Source organism: Saimiri boliviensis, chromosome 2, assembly GCF_048565385.1.
Source record: "Saimiri boliviensis isolate mSaiBol1 chromosome 2, mSaiBol1.pri, whole genome shotgun sequence".
Lineage (NCBI taxonomy): Eukaryota > Metazoa > Chordata > Mammalia > Primates > Cebidae > Saimiri > Saimiri boliviensis.
The window spans coordinates 34,437,819-34,459,825 of record NC_133450.1 but is presented as its reverse complement, the minus strand read 5'-3'; the positions used below and the strand labels follow the sequence as shown (position 1 = coordinate 34,459,825).

Here is a 22,007-nt window from a genome sequence, read left to right as displayed (position 1 = left end):
ATTTGATTTATATGCTAAGTCTTTCAAGAATATGAATCTCATGCAGAACAGAGGGCTTATATTCTGCCTTCTCGGACAGTGTTTCATGCAACTCATGTGCTTACGAGCCAGAGAAGGAAGGACCTTTCGTCCCCAGCCCTCCAAGTAGGAAGGAAGCAAAATTTGCATGGATGGCCTTCCTGGGCCACTTCTCCTAGACCCTAGCCTTATATTTTATTAATACTTTACCTGTGGCAGGTGGATAAGGAGTCAGTTCTTCTCCAAATTAGAACTTAGTGAAGATATACAATCCAGGGGAAAGAGTGAGGCTCTTAGTGCTTTCCAATTCAAGTCCCATGTGGTTTCCCTAGGGCCGTTTTATCCTTGATGCCCTTTCATGCTCGTGTCTTTGTCTTCCCATAGTCCTATCACCCAAGGCCTCTCAGTTATCAAGAAGAATATTCCCACTGGTCAGGAAGCACCCTTTCAGCGTGCCCTTAGAGCAGCTGTTAGATTTGAGCAGCATCTGCTTGCTGACAAGTTTGAAGACAGGATGAAGGAAGCCATTGAGTCTTTCCCAGCGGAAGTGGATACCACAAGCTGCCTTAGGGACTGTGTTCAATATGCGAGGAGCTGAGTGGCCTGGCAGCTTTGGTGGGGGTGGGGGATGTACCTGGGGGTCATTCAGGATGGAGCAGGGATCTTCGTGGTCTCAGCCAAGTCATCCATGCAGGGTCCTGATTCTGGAATCCTTCCCTCAGCCTTTGGCTCTAGCCTTTCCTGGGCAGAGAAACAGAATGAGGCAAAATGCCTGGTGTGTTTTAAATAGACCGCTGTGGCAGCCAATGAGTCCAACAGCTTGCAAGGTGAGTGACCCTTCCCTCCCCTTCTGCCAAGAGAAATGGTGCTTACGTTGTGCCGTTTCTCTGGCCCCCAGCCCCTGGAATGCCCCCTTGCCCCTCCGGCCGTCCTCCCCTCTGACCTAACTCCAGTGATGTTAGCCATCCTGCCGTTGCTCCCTGGATGGACTCTCTTCAGGCTTTTCTGGTTTTAGTATTTATTACAGTTTCCACTTGGCTTTTTCTGTCCCCCGAAGCTGATTTTCCTCGTGCTGTTTGTCCACTCCACCCAGCGCACATCCCCGTCTGCTGCTGCTTGGCTGACTTGCATGGCTTCTTGATTATCTTTTTGCCTCCCCCTTCCTGTGGCCTGCGAGGGGACAGCCCAACCCCACCTGGGCCTGTGTGCAGTTGGGGTTAGCAATCTGAGGTCAGCAGTCAGTGCTTCAGCACAGCCAGGGCACCCCAGATTGAGCATGGGCAGTGTGCAGAACCGTTTTCAGAAGAGTATCTTTTAGCAGAGTTAGGACTTCAGAGGACTCATGTGGCCTCTTCCCACCCTATCTGTGGAGACCACTTACCAAACCTAAGCACTATGGTCTCTGGATTCCCAGTAAGGCGTTATACAAAGGAAGGACATGAGTATTTTTTACTTGCTAAGAGGAGATTGGCTGTGTTGATTCTGGAAAGAGGTAGCGGGTGGGGAATGTGAATGGAGGAACAATCTTGGTTGTTGGGCAACGAGAGCTGCAGATGGGAAGCAGACCTCAGTGATGACAGCTGTTTCTTGGCAGTGTGGGAGTGCCATAAGTAGGCCAAATAGGTAATGAGGGGCATCGGGAAGTAGGACACACAAGGGATGGGCCAGCACCCCTTCAGGGTTATAATCAGAAGGGGAAGGTCAGGCGGAGGCTGGGTGTCATCGGGGAAAGCTGATGAGGAGCCGGCACTGGGGAGACCAGGCAGCAGGACCCCGCCAGGGATGCGGCAGCCCAGCTCTGCCACGTGGAGGCAAGCACTTTGGGGGTGCGGCCAGGAGCAACGGGATCTGTGAGGACCCTGTCTCCCACTCATCTTTCTCCGTTTTATTCTTTTTTATGAGCCTTTCCTCATGTCATATTAGGAGTAGAAAACAAACAAAGGCAGTCTGCCTTTGAAACGGGTTGGCACGGCCTGGAGAATTTAAGGCTGGATGCACTTTCCCCTTTGCTGAATTCTTAGGCCTCTTTGCCCATCTGGTTGCTGGAGCTATAGGGCCAGCCCCCTACTGGAGCACCCTGAATGGGGTCCCTACGCAGCTTGACAGCTCAGATGCATGCCAGTGACAAGGGCAGCCAGCAGCGGGTGCGTACCCACAGAACCCCTCCAGGAGCATGGGGCAGCCAGGGGAGCAGGGCTGTTGGCCAGCCCCGATGGAGAGGGGCGTTTGCCTCAGGGAGGGCCTGGTCTGAAGACAGCTTCCAGGGTGTGACTCCAGCTGAGTCACTGGGCTCCTCTTCCCCTAGGCACTGAGCTGCAGAGAGGCCTGTGATAGAAGAAAGAGGAAGGAAAACTTTTCTCTTGCTGGAAGAAAATTTTAGGTAAAGTGGTAAAAAAAAAACCTGAAAGGCACAAAAGGGTACATACAGTGAAGGTCTCTCTCGTACTCCTATTCTCTTCAAATTCCCCTCCTTAGAGGCATCCCTGGATGTACCAATTTCTTGTACATTCTTCCAATTTCTCCTTTTTCAAGTCTGCTGTAATCCAGAAGTTTCCAGATTCTTGATCAAATGGACTATTTTAAGTTGTTGGGATGTGTTTGTGTGTAAGATGTAGAGAGGAGAATCAAATGATAATAAAGAAAATTGTATCCTAATTGATTGCCCATCATTCTTGCTGAGGCAGGGGATGGTTTAAAACATTAAAACAAGAAAATAGGCCAGGCAGGGTGGCTCATGCCTGTAATCCCAGCACTTTGGGAGACCGAGGCAGGTGGATCACGAAGTCAGGAGTTCGAGACCAGTCTGGCCAACATAGTGAAACCCCATTTCTACTAAGAATACAAAAAATAAGCCAGGTGTGGTGGTGTACATCTGTAATACCAGCTACTCAGGAGGCTGAGGCAGGAGAATTGCATGAACCTAGGAGGTAGAGACTGCAGTGAGCCAAGATTGTGCCACTGCACTCCAGCCTGGGCAACAGTGTGAGACTCCGTCTCAAAAAAAAAAAAAAAAAAAATTAAATAGAATTCTAAAATGCTAGCACTTGAAAGGAGCTTCCAAGTTCACGCCTGCCTGCCTGCCTTCCTGCCCTCCCTTCCTCCTTTCCTTCCTTCCTTTCTCTTTGTCTCTGTTTTTTTTTTTTTTTTTTTTTTTGAGTCTCACTCTGTCACCCAGGCTGGAGTGCAGTGGCATGATCTCAGCTCACTGCAACCTCTGCCTCCCGGGTTCAAGCGATTCTCCTGCCTCAGCCTCCTGAGTAGCTGGGACTACAGGTGTGCACCACCATGCCTGGCTAATTTTTTTGTATTTTTAGTAGAGATGTTGGCCAGGATGGTTTCCATCTCTTGACCTTGTGATCTACCTGCCTTGGCTTCCCAAAGTGCTGGGATTACAGGTGTGAGCCACTGTACCCACCCACCTTTTTTTTTTTCCAAAGCCCTCCCTGTAAACATGCGAAAGAGGCCCTAGATAAGAGACTTTTCCAGGGTTGCCATGCTGGTTGTTAGCATATTAGCTACTAAGTGGATATTAAAGTAATGTTCCTGGGATTGGTTTATAGCCCAGTATATCCTACTAGGCTGAAGATATCCATCGATATATTCTGAAGTGTAATTTCTAAAACTCAGGTTTCCCATCTCCCAATTGTCCCAGTTGCCCAAGAACATATTGAGTGCTCCATCTTTAGGTAATGGTCTTTGTAAAAATGAGTGATTCAGAGGTGGAATGAAAGACAAATGATCAAACATGGATTTAGAAATTTCCTCCAGTGGACACAAATAGGAGGAAAGAAATTAGCCATTCCAGGAAAAGCCTGAAGTCAAATTCCAATAGAAAACAGAGCATGCGCACACATGCACCCGCCCGCCCACCCATACACAAGTATTGGCAGAAGACAGAAGATGACTGCCGGCAAAGCTATTGTCTGTCTATCCTGCCGGGCTCCAGGCTGAGATTCAGGGGCCAGGCAAAGGCTGTGAGAGACAGCATAGCACCATCCCTCCGCCAAAAAACCTGCAGCCCCCTGGCTTACTGTCCCCGGGCAGGTATTTTCTTGTTGGGCAAAAGGGAGAAATGTCAACTTAGACTAGACAACTAAGAAGACAAGCTGTGCGTGGGAAGGATGTGCCTGGCCATGCCACCATGGAGCTCTGCCACCACTGGCTCCATGAGCACTGACAGGCAGCCCCAGCTGTTTCCTACCACCTACCAGGAGGAAACTCCCCACGATTTACATGCTGATAAAATGGCAGGATGATATTTTAAAACCCTCCCTGTTTTGGCAACAGCTCCAGACACTGTGAGCAATTTCAGCGTCCAAGCCAGACTGATGGGCCTTTTGATGGCTTCAGAGGGTGGCTTCAGTGAGAAGGGGACACGTAGGACTGTAAACATGGGCTGTAAATGCCTTCAATTGCTTTGAAATGGTAAATTTCCAGGCAATGTGGATCTGATGTTATATGCTTCCTGCATTAACAGCTTTTTCTTCCCGTTCAATTATTTTGACTGGTAAGGGAGTAGAAATTACACTTCAAAATATATCGATGGGTATTTTCAGCCTTGCTGAGAGCTTCAAGATATATACCAATCCCAGGAATATTACTTTAATTTCTGCTTCCCAGTTCTACAAGGAAAACGGAGATATCAATTGTAAGCACCATTAGACTGAGGGAAATGCAGGGCCAGGACTAGGGATCTCTCTCCAATTCTCTTTGGTCTTGTCACCTGACCTTTTTGATATTGAGCCAAATTTTATTCAAACCCTAGGTCAAGGGGTCCATCCTGATATGTACCAGATGGTAAGGTTTCTGATAAAGCAATGAATATTCCCCAAGAGCCTGAGTCCAGGGACTTGAATTAAGGCATTTGACAGAGGCAGAAAAAAAAAAAATGTCAGTTTTCTTTCCATCACCACACGAGGCATCCAGAAGCCCTCATCTCCGACAACATGGCTTTTCTGTTGTGCCTAGGTGCTGGGTACATAGGCAGCCACCCAGCAACATATTAGCCCTTGTTGTGTTTCTGGCTTTCTCATCTCTACCTGACTGGCACCATCCATTCTCTCTGAGCTCCAGATCTGGGTTTACAGATACCTTCCTGGACTGACCACAGAGAGCTCAGGTTCACTGAACACACCTCCCCAAATTGGCTCCTCCTCCTGTCTTCCCCACTTCAGTTAATGGTTCCATTACACCAAAGCACTAGTCTCCTAAGCAAGAAATTTACATGCTGTTCTCAAATCCTTTCTCTCACACCCACCTCCAACTGACCACCGAATTCTACCCTCTTTCTTTCCTGCTTCAGTGTTACTGTTAGGACAGTGTTCTGTGGAGCTCTATTAAGTCATCTTGTGATTTTTTTTTCTTTTGAGGCAGGGTCTTGCTCTGTCACCCAGGTTGGAGTGGAGTGCCATGGTCATAGCTCACTGCAACCTCGAACTCCTAGGCTCAAGCTATCCTCTCCACTCAGCCTCGTGAGGAGCTAAGACTACAGGCAATCACCATGAGGCCCAGATAATTTTTAAATTTTTAGTGAAGACGAGGGATCGCTATGTCACCCAGGCTGGTCTCAAACTCCTGGCCTCAGGCAACCCTCCTGCCTTGGCCTCCCAAAGTGCTGGGATTATAGGGATGAGCCATTATACCTGGACTCATCCTGTTATCATCTATGTGTATTTCCCCATTGTCAGTTACTGGACTCTTCAGAGGCTACAACCAGATTCTATTAATTTTTGTATCCCCAGTACCTAGAAGTGCCTGGCATGGTAGGTGTTCAAGAAGGAAAGGTAAGGAAGAGACTGGAAATTCCACCCCAATGGGCAATCAGGCACTGGCTTTACAGTCTGAGTGTGCTATTTGGCATTTTCATGGGACAGAATGGGGAGTAGCAGCAGCTGCCATCCTCAATATTCATTCATTTACTCTGCCTAGATATTTAGTGAGTGCTGCCAAGATGCCCAACACTGCTAGAAACTCATGATACACAAAAAGAGGCTGCCAGGCTCGGCTCAGAGGAGCTCCCATCCAAGGGAGAAACAGGCACATAGTAGGCACTAACCTGGCATCTTGGGCCATCTAGTCTGGTCTGAGGACCTTGGTCACTCAGCTCTGCAGAGGCCACAGAGAATGAGAAGGGGCTCAGAAGTTAGTGGAGATGGGAATGTCAGAGAGCCCTTGGAAAGGGCTCTGCCTCTGGGACCAGTTCTATTGAGGAGTGGTTTTATTTATGTATTTCTCCTTTGTACAAATTCCTTGCTTGTTAATGAAAAGCATTTGACACATTTCTAATTAGCCTGCAGCCTCTGCAATCCTATTATTCCCTAATGCAACACCTGGGTTATTTCATGATCCATATTAACGTTTATGATTCTTGTAGCTGTCCACCAGAATTGGAGTCATTCCTTCTGCTACTTCTGGCGAGACCACAGAGGACTTTCTCTCCCCCTCATCCTGGGGCAGGAGGGTTTGGCCCCTGGCTCCATGACTGTGGAAGGAAGCACTGGCAGGGGACTCACTGCACTGGCCCTTCCTGATCCTAGACAAGTCACCCCCTTTGTCTGTGCTCTAGTCCTGTACCCATTTCTCAAGTGCTTGGCTGAAAAGAGTAGTCCATGTTTCATAGAGTACCCTGTCTTTTTTTCCTCCATCCCTCTTTCTCTCCTTTCCTTCCATCAACAAATACCTATGGGATCGCATTCCAAGGGGTTTAAACAAACAAACAAAAAACTAAATAGTACGCACTAACAAGCATGTACTATCTGCCACTACTATAAGCACCGGGGAAACAGTGCTAAACAAACTATACAAGAACCCCAGTCCTCTTGGAACTGATACTCCAGTGGCAGAAACTAATAAGTAATAAACCAAGGTTATCAGACAAATGGGGGTGGAGGATTGACAATAAGAAAACTGCCAAGTTCCTTTTAAAGAGCTAAGTCCTTTCCTTCATCTATGATGGTTTATAGAAACTCACCTTATAAATATCTTTTCCTCAGAGACAATTGGAGCATTGAGTGTTCTCAGCTGGCAGTGGGCAGCGCATGCTCCACTTGATGCTGGCACCTCCTCGGGCATCAGTCTCCTCCCCTGTGGAAGAGGGATGATTGCGTCTTCCTAACAGGGTCGTTGTGAGTATTCTGAGATCGTGTATCAGCACATTGCCTGTTGCATGGTAACATACATTCTTTCTACCATCCTTGCCTTCTTTCCTGCTTAGAGCAGACACAGGCTGGTGACGGTGTCCAATCAGGTCTGCTCCTTACCTTCTGGGCCCTGCTGCTGCAGACAGAACAAGAGCTTCTGAGCTGGCCCAGCATCTTAAACAAAGGTAATGAATGGGAGGCTGGGGCCCTGCTCGGTGCCTCTCCCCTGCCTTGCCTCCAGCTGCTCAGCAGAGGCTCTGGAAGGGGCAGCCACCCACCCACAGACGGAACAGTCTACAACTGCTGGACATTAGCCATGGCCAGAGAGGCTTTCCTCAGATCTGTTCTTGGCAGCAATAGTCAGCAAGCCCTTTCAGGAGGCCCCTTTCACCTCCAGCAGCCAGCAACAGCCTGCAGGAGAGAGCCCCCCACTGTCCGGGGTACTGGGGTGCTTACTAGGCACTGGATTTTACAACACTGTATTTCATCCTGTCTTTCCCAACAAGGCTGTGAAGTAAGGGCTATCAGTGCCCCATTTTGCAGTTGAGGAAACTGAGGTTAAGAGTTTGCCCAAGTCACTTTCTTCGTTTGTGACAGGATCAGCATTCAAGTTCAGGTTGTCCATCTCTACAGCCAGGGCCTTACACTGAGCTCTACCCTCTCCTCCTCGGTTATCCACTCCTCTGCAACCCCACACCAAAGGCACGGGAGGCAGAGCAGCACTCCCTGGGGGATCTGGGAGTCCCAGGGGCATGTGGCACTTTGCCCAGCTTACCATGAGTGCTGGCTTTAACAGCTTTAAAACAATGTGAACTGTGCCTAAGAGAAATGCGGAAAGGAAGGAAATGCAAGTTCGAAGTGGCACAGTTGGTGGGACCCCCCCACCCTCCGCATCTCGTATCCCTCCTTTTATAGAGGAGAAAATGGAGAACTGAGGACAGGGGAAGTGATGCTCCTGCATACAGAGATTTTGACCACATTGCAGATATCCCGGCGGCCTCCGAAGCCCTGCACTCGTACCCAGACACAAGCGTTGAAAACGGCACAGGACTTAACCTGAGCTTCACCACTTACTTGCTGTAGGTTCCAGGCAAGTTGAGCGGCCTCTGAGCTTCGGCATCGTCATCTGCAGTTGGGGATATGATCGTCCTTAGCTCAGGGTTGTAGGGGCTTTAGAGACAGTATATGTGACGTGGTGGCACGGTGGCTGGCACCTGGTAGGTACTGAGTAAACTGTAGCTATTATGATGACTTTTGTTTTCAAAGTTCAGCATATGTGAAGAAACGGTGACTCCCTTAGATGTTGCTGGGATTCTGTGGTGCTGCTGGAATCTATTCCTAGCACCAGAGAGGAAACAACACTCATGGTCATTTCTGAGCATTGAAACCTATCCCAGGGAGGGCCAGTTCTGCACCCACTTCAGGGATTAGAATCGGAAACAAAGACCACAGACTGTAGCCAAGGTGGTGATTCCTGGTCTCTGGCTCTGCCAGAGTGCCTGTGGCTTCAGGCACGTTACCCCACCTCTGTCTATGTGGAATTCCTGTCAGCCAAATGAGCAGGGTCATTACCCCCACCCCATCCCCATCATGCCCCAGGGAGGTGCCCATCTAAGGAAGAGCTGTGGTGAGGTCATCTAGAGAGGCTACACTCCACTTCTGTGCAGTCTTTCTGGTAGTGGAGGCCAAGGAAGCCTTCCTTCTCTTGGGAACAGAACTACCAGGGAGTGACCATTTGGGGCAGATAGATAGCATCCTCACCACTGAGCCCTGGGCAGTAACTGGTGAGACGTTAGAAACCCTGCCACATTCCAGCCCATCCCACCCTCCCTCCTTCCCCCCATGGAGCCTTCCTTTTGGAGTTACCAGAAGCCCCATCAGCCTGGGTTCAGTCAGCATGGTCCAGCTTCATCCCTGTGATGAGGGTGAGTTTGGAGCTTTTCACCAGGAGGCGATGTGATGTCTCCAGATCCCACATCCAAAGACAACTAGATATGCACAGACCAGGCTGGGATGAGGGGAGCAGCCTGTGACAACAGGGCTACTCCCCAAGTCTTTCACCAGGCTCATCTGAGAGATGCGTGAAAATGGGGGCATCAGGAGGGGAGTTCCCTTACACTTTCTTGGTTGACCTGAGAGGTCTGTGGAGCCTGATTCCTAAGCAGCGAGGTCTTTCCTGGCCTCCCACAGATGGCATGACCACTGGATCTGCCCTTTGATTCCTGTGGAAACAGACGGTGGTTTCACACTGGTTTTCTCCATCTATGCAAACCAGCCCTGGCCCCTAGTGCATTAATCTCCCCAAGCAAGAGAGACCTGGGAGAGCATCTGGCATCTCCACGCCCTTGCCCCTGCCACACCTTGTTCCTGAAACTCTCTGCTACTTGGGTAGACCCTTTGTGAGGCCCTCTTTTGTGCATTCTCTTCTTTTGAGGTCCCATTCCTGCTTGGGTCACTTTTGAACTAGTCTAAGTGTCCTCATGATAGGCTTCTGAGTGAGGGTATCAAAGTTACAGTGATGATCCTGGGTTTTCTGCAGCAAAAACCCAACTAGGGGTTTCTTCACTTTAACAGAAATGTATTGATTATGTGTGTGGTTCAGTCTCAAGTGCTGGAGAAATGGAGAAACACCAACTGATTTTACTTCTGTTTCTCAGGATGGTGCTCATGGAACCCTTGTTGGGGGCATGATGCTGTGACCTCAGTTTGCCTGATTTCCCAGGTGGCTTCATTTGGAGGCTGGACCCTATGTGGGTGTTTGGAGGAGTCATGATGTCCAGCAGTGCCAGCAGGAAGCAGACTCCTCACCAGCTCTATCTCTGGCATTCAGGAACCTTCTGAGTCCAGATTCACCCAGGATGGCCAACCTCAAGTCCCATCAAATCCTAGGGCCCCTGCAACGCCAGGAAGCTTTGAACACATCAAGCACTTCCATCCTCTGGATCTTTGCAAGGCCTATTCCTGCCGTCCCTCCCCTGCCCTCACCTCCCACTTCCTTGCTTCTTAAGTGATTCGTCCACCCTCTCTGAAGGCTTTCCCAAAGATCACCTTACAATAAATTATTTCTTCCTCTTTTGGATCCCTACTTTGTCGTTACACATTTATTCATTGAGCACTCTGTGCCCGACCCTGTGCTGGTCTCCTAAAAACTCGTCTAAGCCACTTGCCTTCCACCTGGAGTGAGAGTAGTTCGTGGCTGATTCTCAGCGCCTCCAGGGCTGGGGCGGAATCTGAACGTCTGTGTCCTCTCACCACTGCGTTTTGCACTTCGTCAAAAGGGGTCAGATGGAGAGATGGCTTGTAGACTGGGCTCTGCCCACTAATTAGCTGTGTGGCCTCCGGAGAATCATCCGGGCTCTCTGGCTTCCCTTCTTTCCGATGAAATAATGCTGACGATGATATTTCAGGGTTGTCCAGGGGTCCGTGAGGCGGGATGGAGGGAAGCATCATGACATCTGAGAGCCCCAGGCCAGTGAAAAATGTGGAATGGCTGTACCCCCACTCTCCTAGCACTGGGTGTGAGGCAGCATCGTTTCCCCTTCGCTCTCTTCGAATGTCAAGTGCACCAGCTTCCAATCCCTCCGCTGGGCGGGCCTTGTCTGGGCTAATCTCGGCTGCAGATTCCAGTACAAACTCAGGACTCTCCCCCACCCAGCCGCCCCTACCCAAGGACTCGCCAAACACACCTTGAATCCCGCGCCAGAGCGCAGCCCGGAACTGCAGCTCCGCGGCGCGGGCCCAGATCGGGGGTCGCGCGTCTCCAGTCGGTGACTCAGGGCCGCTCGGTCTGGGGGTGGGTGTGGGTAGGCGGGACCGACCAGGGCCGCGCGGGGGCAGCTGCCGGGCGTTCGATCACCTAGCGGTGGGAGCCGAGGCTGGCTCTGGCCAGTCGCCATTCTGCCGCGGGCGTCTGTCTCGCCAGGCTCCCGGGCGCGGGAGGAAGGCCCGCGCCGCTTCCCACCCGGCGCGCTTCTCTTCCCGTGCGCAGTGGCCGGGTGGGTCGGCCGGCGGTGACTGGAGCGCGGGGCTGGCCCTGCGCGCGAATGAATGGGCGCCTGGGGGACGCGCGCGCTCGGGGCTGAAGGGCATTAGGACCGTGAGGATCGCTCTGAGCTCCGTCTCTCCCTAACAGCCGCCCCCCCCACTCGCCCGCCCCATCTCTCTCCTTTTTCTGCTCTGCAGGACTGAGCAGCTAGGCGCGAGCGAAAACAAACAGCTGGGGCTGCGAGCGTCCCCGCCCCGGCCCCGAGAGCACGCCGGCCCCGGCCCCCATCCGGGGGGCCCGTCTGTCCACCATGAGGAAGATCCGCGCCAATGCCATCGCCATCCTGACCGTAGCCTGGATCCTGGGCACTTTCTACTACTTATGGCAGGACAACCGAGCCCACGCAGCATCATCCAGCGGCCGGGGCGCTCAGAGGGCCGGCGGGAGGCCAGAGCAGCTCCGCGAGGACCGCACCATCCCGCTCATTGTGAGTATGCCCCGAGCGCAGGGCTGCCGGCTAGGGAGCAGCTGCGCGCGTCCAGCCCATGCGCGGCGGCCGAGGGCGCGGGGCCCGGCCAGGGGCTGAGTACCCGCTGCGCCGGGCCGGCTCGGTATCTGTTGGAGCATTCCTGCCCGTTGTTATGGCAACCTCTGCCTGGCGCTAGGGCCGGGGCGCACCGACTAAGGGAGGGTGACAGCGGGTGGGGGCTGGGAGAAAGTGCTGCAAGTTTGGTGGGCCCGGCGTGCGCGCGCGACTGGGAACGTGGCGGCTCTCCTCGCTCTGCGCTGCCCGGGCCGGGGGCCGGTGGGCTGCAGGAGCCTTGTGTGCCCCGGAAGGCTGCCGGACCCAGCGCGCGGCCAGCGGGGGGTGGCAGCCACTCGCAGCCGAGCGTGTAGGTGGCAGTGCGCAGCCCCTCTCCTTTCTGGGGGCAAAGGACATCGGGTGGGGGGCGTGGGTAGGGAAGGCTCTCTGGGCGCTGCGCCTGGCTTCGCGCCCCCTTCTGAGCCCGGGTCAACTTGAACCTGCTTCTTCGGCGCGAACACCCAGCTCCCCTAGAGTTCTCCGGGTTGGGGAGAGGTCTCGTCCTGTACCGGTCCATCACTCCCAACATTAGGGTCCGCTACCTCGGGAAGGCGGGCGGTATCGGCGCCCGGGCTTGGCGACGCCCTTGCGTGAAATCAGCCTCGCGACATCTAAACGGGCGGAGAAACAAAGGCGGCGTGGCACAGCGGGGGCGGCGGCGGGGCTGTGGGGGCCCTTGGCACTCTGGGGACCCGGGCGGGGGAGTGCGGAGCCGCAGCCGCCCTGCAGGGGGCGATCCTGCTGCCGTCTCTGTCCGAGTCTCAGGTGACTGAGCTGCGTGTGGCCGGGCAGGAGCACCTGTTGAGGCGGGAGGCTTCGGCACCCGCCGAGAGCGCGCTCGGGCAGGCGCGTTCTTCCAGACTGGGCGGTTGGTGGTCCGGAGCCTCGGGCGACCCTCGGCACCCACCAGGGCGGGGCAGCCTGGCCGGATGAGGACCAGGAAGAGGAGAGCCGAGTGGGGCGGGGGAAAGGGAATGAGGGAGCGTGGCGATTCCAAGGAAAGCTCTGGGCTTGGGGGAGAAGGCGTGAGGAGCTCCTCGGGGAGGTGCAAGGTCCGGAGGGCTGAGGCTTGTGTGGAGACGGATCTGAGAAACGCGTCCAGAGGCAGAGCTGAACCCGGGCATATCGAGAAGTTCATTGGAGAGCGTCCCCTCATATTCCCATCCCGCCCCAGATTCCGAGTCCCCTGTAAAGGAACCATTATTTCAGGCTTTGCCGGAGGAGACTGGCGGGGTGGGGTTGTGGGTTTTGTCCTAGATCCCGGTCTGGGCTAACTCTCTGAGGGCAAGCCCGATTAGGTGCAGTGTTCCCTTCTGGGCAGTTCTCCCAGGATAGTTTCCAAAGCACTTGTCGCCGTTTGGACAGAAAGCTGATGAGGAAAAGCCTCCTGTGCCTAGATCCCAGAGTGTTATGATCTGAGCACAGGGACAGGTTGGAGCTGGAACTGTCCAAACCAGTAGTGGCCTCCAGACCCCAGGGAGCTTCCTCCCCAGGAGCCCAAGCTGCCAATTCATACTCTGTGAGAGGAACAGCCCTGGTCTCAGGCAAGGCAGGTTGGCCAGATGCTGTGTCCCTCTTTCCAGTGAGACGATGGGAGGAGGGAGTTGGAAGGGGAGGAGAAAGAGGTCGGGCAGGGAGGAGAGGAGGGAAGATTGCTGAGGGGACTGCTGCTTTGGAACCCTGAACCCGGAACGGAACCTGGCCTATGCACCTCTCTCCTGCTCCTTCCAGAGTCCTGCAGATCCACTGGGAGGGCCGCTCACATTTCTCAGGAGTCCCAGAATGGCGTAGGGGACCGTGCTGGCAGGATTCAGCACTCATTTTGAGGGGTGGGAATCGGAGGTCATGAGAGTCACCAGTAAACATCCTCTTGGCCCTGCTTATTCCCACAGGGTTTGACTTGCTGCAGGTGAGACGAGGGCTCATAGCGGGAAGCTAAGCTTAAAGTATGAAGGAGTATCAGGGAGATACCTGGGAGCTGGGAAGTGAAGGTGCAGAATAAAGGGAGGTTGGAAGTCCCTGGGAGTGGGAGAGCCTTCTGTGGCCACTTAGGGGCACAGCCAGCTCCATCTTTGTTCTTCAGCTTTAGCCCTCATGCCTGTTCCACCAGCACTGGCCCCCAGTCACACACCACCTTTGACACTGCCTTGCATTGTATCATTGTAGTTCTCTCTTTCAATTGCTTCACTTCCATGTGATTTGCAGCCGAATGTAAGTGATGCATACAGGAACTATGCTGGAAGCTTCTTGCAACCCCACACTGATGCACACAGCAAGACTTTTTGTTTTTTTTTTTGAGATGGAGTCTCACTCTATCTCCCATGCTGGAGTAAGGTGGCATGATCTCAGCTCACTGCAACCTCCAACTGCCTGATTCAAGCGATTCTCATGCCTCGGACTCTCGAGCAACTGGGACTACAGGCGTTCGTCATCACTCCCAGCTAATTTTTGTTATCTTTAGTAGAGACAGGGTTCCACTGTTGCCCAGGCTGGTCTCCAACTCCTGAATTCATGTGATCTGCCCACCTTGGCCTCCCAAAGTACACAGACTTCTTAAAGGAGTGAAATAAGATTCTCACTCATTTCTGAGAGCCGTCAATGCTTCGCATCCCTTTAAAATTATTATATTATATTCATATCACCTTAATATTTTATTCCCAGTTGTAACCTGGCTCTAAGTAAGGAGGTAGGGGGATGCATGTTCAAGCTTCTGCAGACTTTAAACCCTTTGTTCAACTTAAAAGGGGCAGGTGCAGCTGAAGATTTACTTTTTCCCTGCGATTTGTGGTAACCACTTATTCAGAAACATTTTTCTGTCTAGTTGGGCCAGGACACTGCATGTGGATTTTCAGATTCCTAGAGAATGATGTGGCTAGCCCTGCTGTCCTAGGCTGGCAAATTCAGACAGGCGTCATCATCACTCCCCTGGGGAATCAGAGAGCTGAGCTGGGAAAGGGAGGGTCTGCAGAAGTGCCTGGACCTGGACGCAGCTCTGCTTTCACAATGTCTGGGCTATTTGAAGCCGGCCAAGTTGCTTCTGGACCTTGGAGATGCTTGTTTGGCATTATAGGGTGTTGGCATGGCAACCGTGTGGCCAGATTTCTCGAGGAGGTCCTGATTTTTAATATTCTGTCCTGCTGTCGGCCCATGTGTCACCAATTTTGATGTGAACAATTTGGTTATGGAATCTGTAAAGCTAAAGGGAGATATTGATTCCATCCCTATATGGCTGCTTACGATGCAGCAAGGTTTGTGATTTTTCTGTGCTGTACTTGACAGGCAAGACAGTAGATTTGGGGACATCTCCTTGAGTCTACACAGATGCATGCTGGCACAGGACAGCAGCCAAACTGGGAGGCAGGGCAGCCACAGCCGGCCTTGAATCTTCGGTCCTCACAGCTGGGGAGAACATTTGTGGTTGTTTTGGTCTGGGACTCAGGTTTTCCATATGCCCGTTCGCTAACAGGCATGGGTGGGAGGCTAAGGTGTTACATGGAATATCACTTTACGTTTTTTAAAAAGACTATTCATTATGGGTATTTTCAGTATAGGTGTACTCATTTGCGTCAACAGTCTCCTATTTAGAACTGTGAAAGATTTTGGCAAGAGTTTTCCTAAACAGGAGTTTCTTAGCCTGAAATTGGAATGCCGCTGAATGGCCATAGACAAAATACTTAACATTTCTGGACCTCTGTTATTTTGTGGGCTGAAGTTGAGTTCAAAGATTTGCAAGGTTTGTTGATCCTGAGATAAGCAGATGACAGCTCCGTTTCTAGGAGTAAGTACATGGCTTCAAGGGAGTTCTCCCAAAGAGTGTTACGAAGCTTCTGCTTATGGAGGGACATGTTGCTGTCAGGGGAAGGTCCCGCAGGAACACTTAAGGCCTTGCAGGGAGCCCCACTTACCTAGCAGAAGCGGATGCAAATGATGGCTTTTCTGGTAGTGTTCTCAGACAGCAGATGCTTTAATAAGATCTAGGGGAATTTATATTTTATTTATAATGTGTGCATTTTGGAACTATGGGAATATGATTTGCCTAAATATAATAACAGAAAGTGATTTTGTATTTAATTGGTTTAGGTACCACACTCGAGAAAGCGAGTAAGGAGGAAGAAGCACAAACACCCACAAGTCCCTTTGCCAAAATGTTTGGATTTTTTTCTTTTCTTTTGTTTTTCTTTCTTTCTTTTCTTTCTTTCTTTCTTTTTTTTTTTTTTTTTTTTTTTCCTGGACACAAGCTCTCTGTTACCCAGGCTGGTGTTCAGTGGCACAGTCATGATTCACTGCAACCTTCACCTCTTGGGCTCAAGCGATTGATTCTCCTGCCTCAGCCTCCTGAGTAGCTAGGACTACAAGTGTACACCACCGTACCTGGCTAATTTTTATAATTTTTTGTAGAGATAGGGTCTTGCCATGATGCCCAGGCTGGTCTCGAACTTCTGAACTTAAGGGATCCTCCCACCTTGGAGGATTTGGGGACAAATCCTCCCCAAACTGCTGGGATTACAAGTGTGAGCCACTATGCCTGGCCAAAAATGTTCCGATATAAAGGGCCTGATTTCCTGTCAATGGGTTCTGTTCCCGGGCCATTTTGAGACCTACCTTGGGGACATGGGGTCAGCCCAGAGGCAACCAAGACTGGGGGTGGGGAGGTGAGCTGGCAGCCTGAGAGTCACCTTCCTGGAAGGTCAGAAGTCCAAGGGCACAGGACTAGTTTTAGGGTGCTGTTCATTCTTCTGCAGATCTTTTATTTCTGTGCTGTAACAGCAGTTCTTCTCACCCCCCAGCTACTCTGAGAGCTTTGGGAGCATGACTTTCTTCCCTGGTGGCTGTGTTTGCCCTTTCTGCAGGCAGAGGAAACCCTTGAGTCTGGAAATGCCATTTAAGATAGAGGTAGGGGTCCACTGCAGACCAGGGCCAGGCTGAGATGCCCATGGGACTGTCTCACTGTAATGGAGGAAGCTTCCCTGAGGTCAAAGGGGAGCCTGCAGCCAAGCCATCATTACAGTTACAAGATTGAAGATTTATACCCTGTCTGCTTCTTGAGGAGACCTTAAGCACTTTCCCTATGAACAGCAGGGCAAAGATACAGGAGGCTAAACAGACATGGAAAGGAGCAGAGGAGCCGAGCTTTCAGACATGAGTGAACTGCTGATTGCACTCGGGCAGTAAATTCAGTTCAGTTAGTCAGTGTGCTTGCCTGGGACAGTCACCGACTGTGTGTAGCTCACTCTGAAAATGGTGGCAAGTGGTTTAGTCCCTCTGCTCTGAAAGCTTGTGGTCTTTGATTCATACCTGTCTAGCCTCCGTAATCGTTGTGTACTCTGTTATGTTGATGGTAATGACATTCATTGGAGACCTGGATGCTGTGTGTTTTACAAGTTTACCTCTCTGAATCCCCTCAACAATCTAGTGAGATAGGTACCCCTGTTAGGTTCTCCTATGAGCAAACAGACTTACTCTTGCTCTGACAACTAGTAAGTCCACTTGACACTAGGTGTTTCTGACTGCAAAGCCCAAGTTCATGTCCTCCTTCCCCTGGAGCATCTTCTAGGCAAGATCCGACTCTGGTGTATCAGTACCTGTTTTCTGGGGCACCCGAATCAGCACCTTGCTTCGTATTCACTCCACAAACGTTTGTTGGGGGAACAAATGCAAAAACCATACAGAACAAAATGTTAGCGTTGAGGAGGTAGGATTATGGGCAATCTCTCCTTCCATCCTTTGGGTTTTCCCCCTGCGTTTTCTGTAATAAGCATCCATTGGTATGATAGTGTAAAACCAGTAAGGATAATCATTTTTAAAACATATTTGATTACTGGTTAAGATCACTCGTTAACTCCAAAATCAAAGTATAACCTTCTTAACCACATCTCACGCTTCTGAATCCCCATCGAAACTTAGCATTGAGCCAACTTTCAGAAAAGGCAAGAGACTTATTTGAATTATTCTGTAGGATTCCAAGGAATAGAACTGGGGCCAGTAGGTGAAAGATGCAGTGGGGGAGAAATTTCTTTGCAGCAGAAGGAAAACATTCTCACAGAACCATCCAGTATTGGAACTGTCCAAAGGCCAGCCAGGGTTTCTCTCCACACTCTCCGTTGGCCCATAAGTGCTCCCAACAGCATTGGGAAAGGGAGAAAAAAAGACTCTCTGTCGTGAAATAGGGCCCAGTTACTGCACTGCAAGAGCCCTGCACCCTGGGAAGTAGGCGGGTCCCATGCACTGAGGCCAGCCCAGGAGGGGATAACGACCAGCAATCCATAACTGCTTCTGTGCTCCTCCCCGCCCTGTTCCTTTGGAGCTGCCAAGCAAGGACAGGGAGAGGAAGCCAAGGCTGGTCAGAGGCAAAACTGCAAAGTCAGAGGTGCTGGTCTTTAGGGTCTTTCCTCTCCCAGGACTGAGGCCTGCATAGGTGTTTCTGCCTGGTGGAGGCGCCTTGAGTCTGACCTTCCCATATTCCCCTTCTTCTACTTTCCCAATCCAACCCAGGTGTGATTTCCAGGTTACCTGTCCTGTCCCCCAGAGCCCTGACTGTTGCTGCCTGGGGTGGTGCTGGCTGGCAGTGCCCCTGAGCTGTGTGCTTATGGAGGAGCCACGCCCTGGCCTGCCTGTCTCTCCACACCCCCAAACTTCAGCTGTGCCCTTGAACTACATCTGGCTAGAGACAGCATGATCACCCAGGGGACTTTGGTGAACATTTCAGACTAGATAGGAATAGCAGGCCAGACGTACTATGGGAAAGAGGGGGTGACTGGGAGAAGCTTGTCCATCATACTATGTAGACAAGATAAGGCTCGGGCAACATTGGAGGAGGCATTGAGGCAAGTTTGCCCAGGTAGAGCCTTTCCACTTTCCCAGACCCATTAGGAACAACTTCACATTTCGTGGAAGAGCACCAGCTCCTCTCTCTTGCTATTTCATAAAGTGAGGTGTGGCTCTGTGTAGAGCAGGGACAGCATTGTCTCAGAGTTCAGAGGTGGGTGACATCCGCTAATGTGAATTGTGCTGTTGCAGGGTTTTCCTGGCCCCTAGGTGGGCCAGGCAGAATGGAGTGGTCCAGGATGGAAACAGATGCTGGCTGTCAGCAGGGGATGGAGAGAGGATGGGGATGAAGTCCAAGTGATCCCACTTCTAGACTCAGCCCTGTCCTCAAGGGACTGTGTTTCCTTGGGTGAGTCACTTCCACTCTCTGGACCTTAGTTTCCTCATCTGTTAGGTGAGGGTTGAACTATAGGATCTCGGAGGTCCCTATCAGCTGAATCATCTTGGACTTTGTTGAACTTCTCTCGCAAAAGTGAGGTGGCCTTCAGCCAGGGCTCAGGGCCTGATAGTGCTTGAATTAAGGAGAATAAGACCAGAGGGTAAGGTGTACTGAGACCTAGACCATGTGTGTTAAGAATGGCTGTAACCTTTAAATTCTCATAAGGAACAAACCGGCCCTCCTCCTTCCCCTTTCTCTTCTCTTGAAATGCTGTCTGATGGAGCTATGCAGCTCCCTTCCTGCTGTACTAAAAGCCTAAGATATTTGTGAGTGTGTCTGAGAATGCACACATGCATGTATGCAGAAGTGTCTATAGGTGGACTTCAGACATCTCAACAATCTAGGAAGACCAGAGGAAGCTACAGAGACCCCTTTGCTGAGCAAGAATCACAATACCTGTGGACTTTACTCGGAAGACCACAGTCTGGGAATTGACATTGTTTATAAAAATTGGTTTCAGTAGGTCAAGGGGTTGGTTATCTCCTGGCAACCTTCAGTTTTCCTAGGTTGGGAATATAGTAGATTAGATGAAGCAAGATGAGGGAATTGCTAGGAGCTCTGACACACTGAGAAATGACTCAGGAAGGGCCATGCGAGGTAGGAGTGACCCCTCCTGCCTCCACACACAGGATCAGAATGCTGAAGGCAGCATCTATTCATTCTCTTGATAATTACTTACTGAGCACGTACTATGTGCCAGGACTGTTACAGGCCTGGAAATAACAAACCAGGTAAAATCCAAGCTCTCAAGGGGCTCATATTCTAGTGGAGAGAGGCAGAAGGTAAACAGAGAAAGATATATTAGGGGGTGGCAACTACTATGAAAATATAGCAGCATAAGGAGGCAGAAAGATGGAAAAAGGATGGCCAGGGAAGGCCTCTGGTAAGACAGCATTGGAGATGGCATTCCATGGAAAGAGAGAGTGAGCTATGCAGACATCTCAGGAGACAGTGTTCCAGACAGCCTAGGCCGGAGCACCATCCCCAGAGGGTGTGTGCTTGGAGGGGCAGCCTCAGCAGGAGGAAAACTGCCCACAGCAGAGGCCAGACGGTTAGGCCTCACAGGCTGTGGTAAAGATAGGCTCAGAAATGCGTCCCTGAATCATCAGGAAGTGATAAATTACACTCGGTGCACAGGCTTGGTAAGTCAGGGAACTGTGTCATTCATTTCAGAACATTTTCCAGCAAGATGGTCAAATTTAGTTGTTAGTGTTGGTTCTTTTTTCTTTTTTTAAGATTCTTTTCCCTCCCGGGATATATGTGTGTATGAAAGTGTTGGTTCTTAAAGAGGTAAGTGTAGGTTCTTTGGAAAATGTTCTGTGTCTTAGAACACTTCATTTCCTTATAATGTGGGATTGATGTGTGTTGTGTGTGGTATGTGTGGTGTGTGGTGTTTGTGGTATGTGTACATGTAGTGTGTGTGTGCTGTGTGTATGGGTATGCGTGGCATGTGTAATGCGTGTGTGATAATTGGGGTTTAAGTGTGTGTGGTGTAGTGTGTGTTGTGTGTGATATGTGTATGTGTGGTATGTCTGGTGTGTATGATGTGTTGGGTTTGTGTATGTGTGTGTCTGTGGTATGTATGTGGTATTTGTGTGTATGTGAGATGTGTGAGGTTTATATATGTGTGTGTGATATGTGTGATGTGGAGTTTGTGTGTATGCAGTGTGTGTGTGTGATGCAAGGAGTTTGTATGTATGTGTGTTATATGTTGTGTCTGGGGTGTGTGGTGTGTGTGGTATGTGTGATGTGGATATGATGTGTGGAGTTTGTGTGCGTGGTGTGTGTGATGTGGAGTTTGTGTGTATGTAGTGTGTGTGTGATGTGTGGGGTTTGTGTATGTGTGTGGTGTATGTGTGATGTGGGGTTTGTGTGTATGTAGTGTGTGTGTGTGAAACATGGGGTTTATATGTATGTGTTATATGTTGTGTGTGGGGTGTAGGGGGTGTGTATGATATGTGTGGTGTGTATATGATGTGTGGGGTTTGTGTGTATGTAGTGTGTGTGTGATGTGTCAGGCTTGTGTATGTGTGTGTGGTGTGTGTGATGTGGGGTTTGTGTGTATGTAGTGTGTGTGTGATGTGTGGGGTTTGTGCATGTGTGTGGTGCGTGTGATGTGGGGACTGTGTGTATGTAGTATGTGTGTGATGTGTGGGGTTTGTGCATGTGTGTGTGGTGTGTGTGATGTGGGGTTTGTGTGTTTGCAGTGTGTGTGTGATGTGTAGGGTTTGTGCATGTGTGTGTTTGTGTGGTGTGTGTGATGTGGGGTTTGTGTATATGGAGTGTGTGTGTGTGATGTGGGGTTTGTGTGTATGTAGTGTGTGTGTGAGATGTGTGGGGTTTGTGTGTATGTAGTGTGTGTGTGTGATGTATGGGGTTTGTGTGTATGTAGTATGTGTGTGATGTGTGGGGTTTGTGTATGTGTGTGTGGTGTGTGTGATGTGGGGTTTGTGTGTGTGTAGTGTGTGCGTGTGATGTGTGGGGTTTGTGTATGTGTGTGATATGGGGTTTGTGTGTATGTAGTGTGTGTGTATGTGCGTGTATGATGTGTATGTGGGGGGTACTGTGCGATGTGAGGTTGGTGGAGGGTGCTGGTGCCCAAATCGATGTAAAACGGAAAAGATAATGGGGCCCTTGTTGTTGTTGAAATAGGGGAGTGGGGCAGGCTGGGAAGGACGCTGTCTGGAGGGAGGGTTTTGTGTGGGATAGAGAATTCCTCCAAGTGGTGGTACCTGATCAAGTCCGCCTTTGTCTCCTTGCCTGGTTCGTGGTGTTCTCTTCTGGTACAGCTGGGACTCTGGAAATGATGTTTTCTGGCCATGCAAGAACTTAGAATCCCTGCTCCCCTGCCACAGCTTCTCTTCTGTTCAAGCAGACCCCCTGGTGGCTGAAGCCTTCCAGAGCCTTCCCTGAGACACAGAGCAGGCACTTGTGGGGGCGGGGGGCAGCCACTGTGGGGCAGGAGGGCACCGCACAGCTGTTTTTCCTGCAGGCAGGGGATGAAGGGGGCTGCCCTCA

General features: G+C 50.9%; 1 protein-coding gene across 2 annotated transcripts in view; it reads left to right on the top strand.

Moving 5' to 3' along the window:
• Positions 1-10,843: 10,843 nt before the first annotated feature.
• Positions 10,844-22,007, top strand: part of GALNT16 (polypeptide N-acetylgalactosaminyltransferase 16) — a 93,873-nt gene continuing 82,709 nt past the window's right edge. The window contains exons 1-2 of one of the 2 annotated variants that reach the window (XM_010335206.3): positions 10,844-10,924; positions 11,340-11,629. In XM_010335206.3, the coding sequence (XP_010333508.1) occupies positions 11,453-11,629 (177 nt within the window). In that variant the 5' untranslated portion in view covers positions 10,844-10,924; positions 11,340-11,452. Of the gene's footprint in view, positions 10,925-10,984; positions 11,630-22,007 lie in introns of those variants that run through there. The other variant, XM_010335205.3, reaches the window with a different exon arrangement.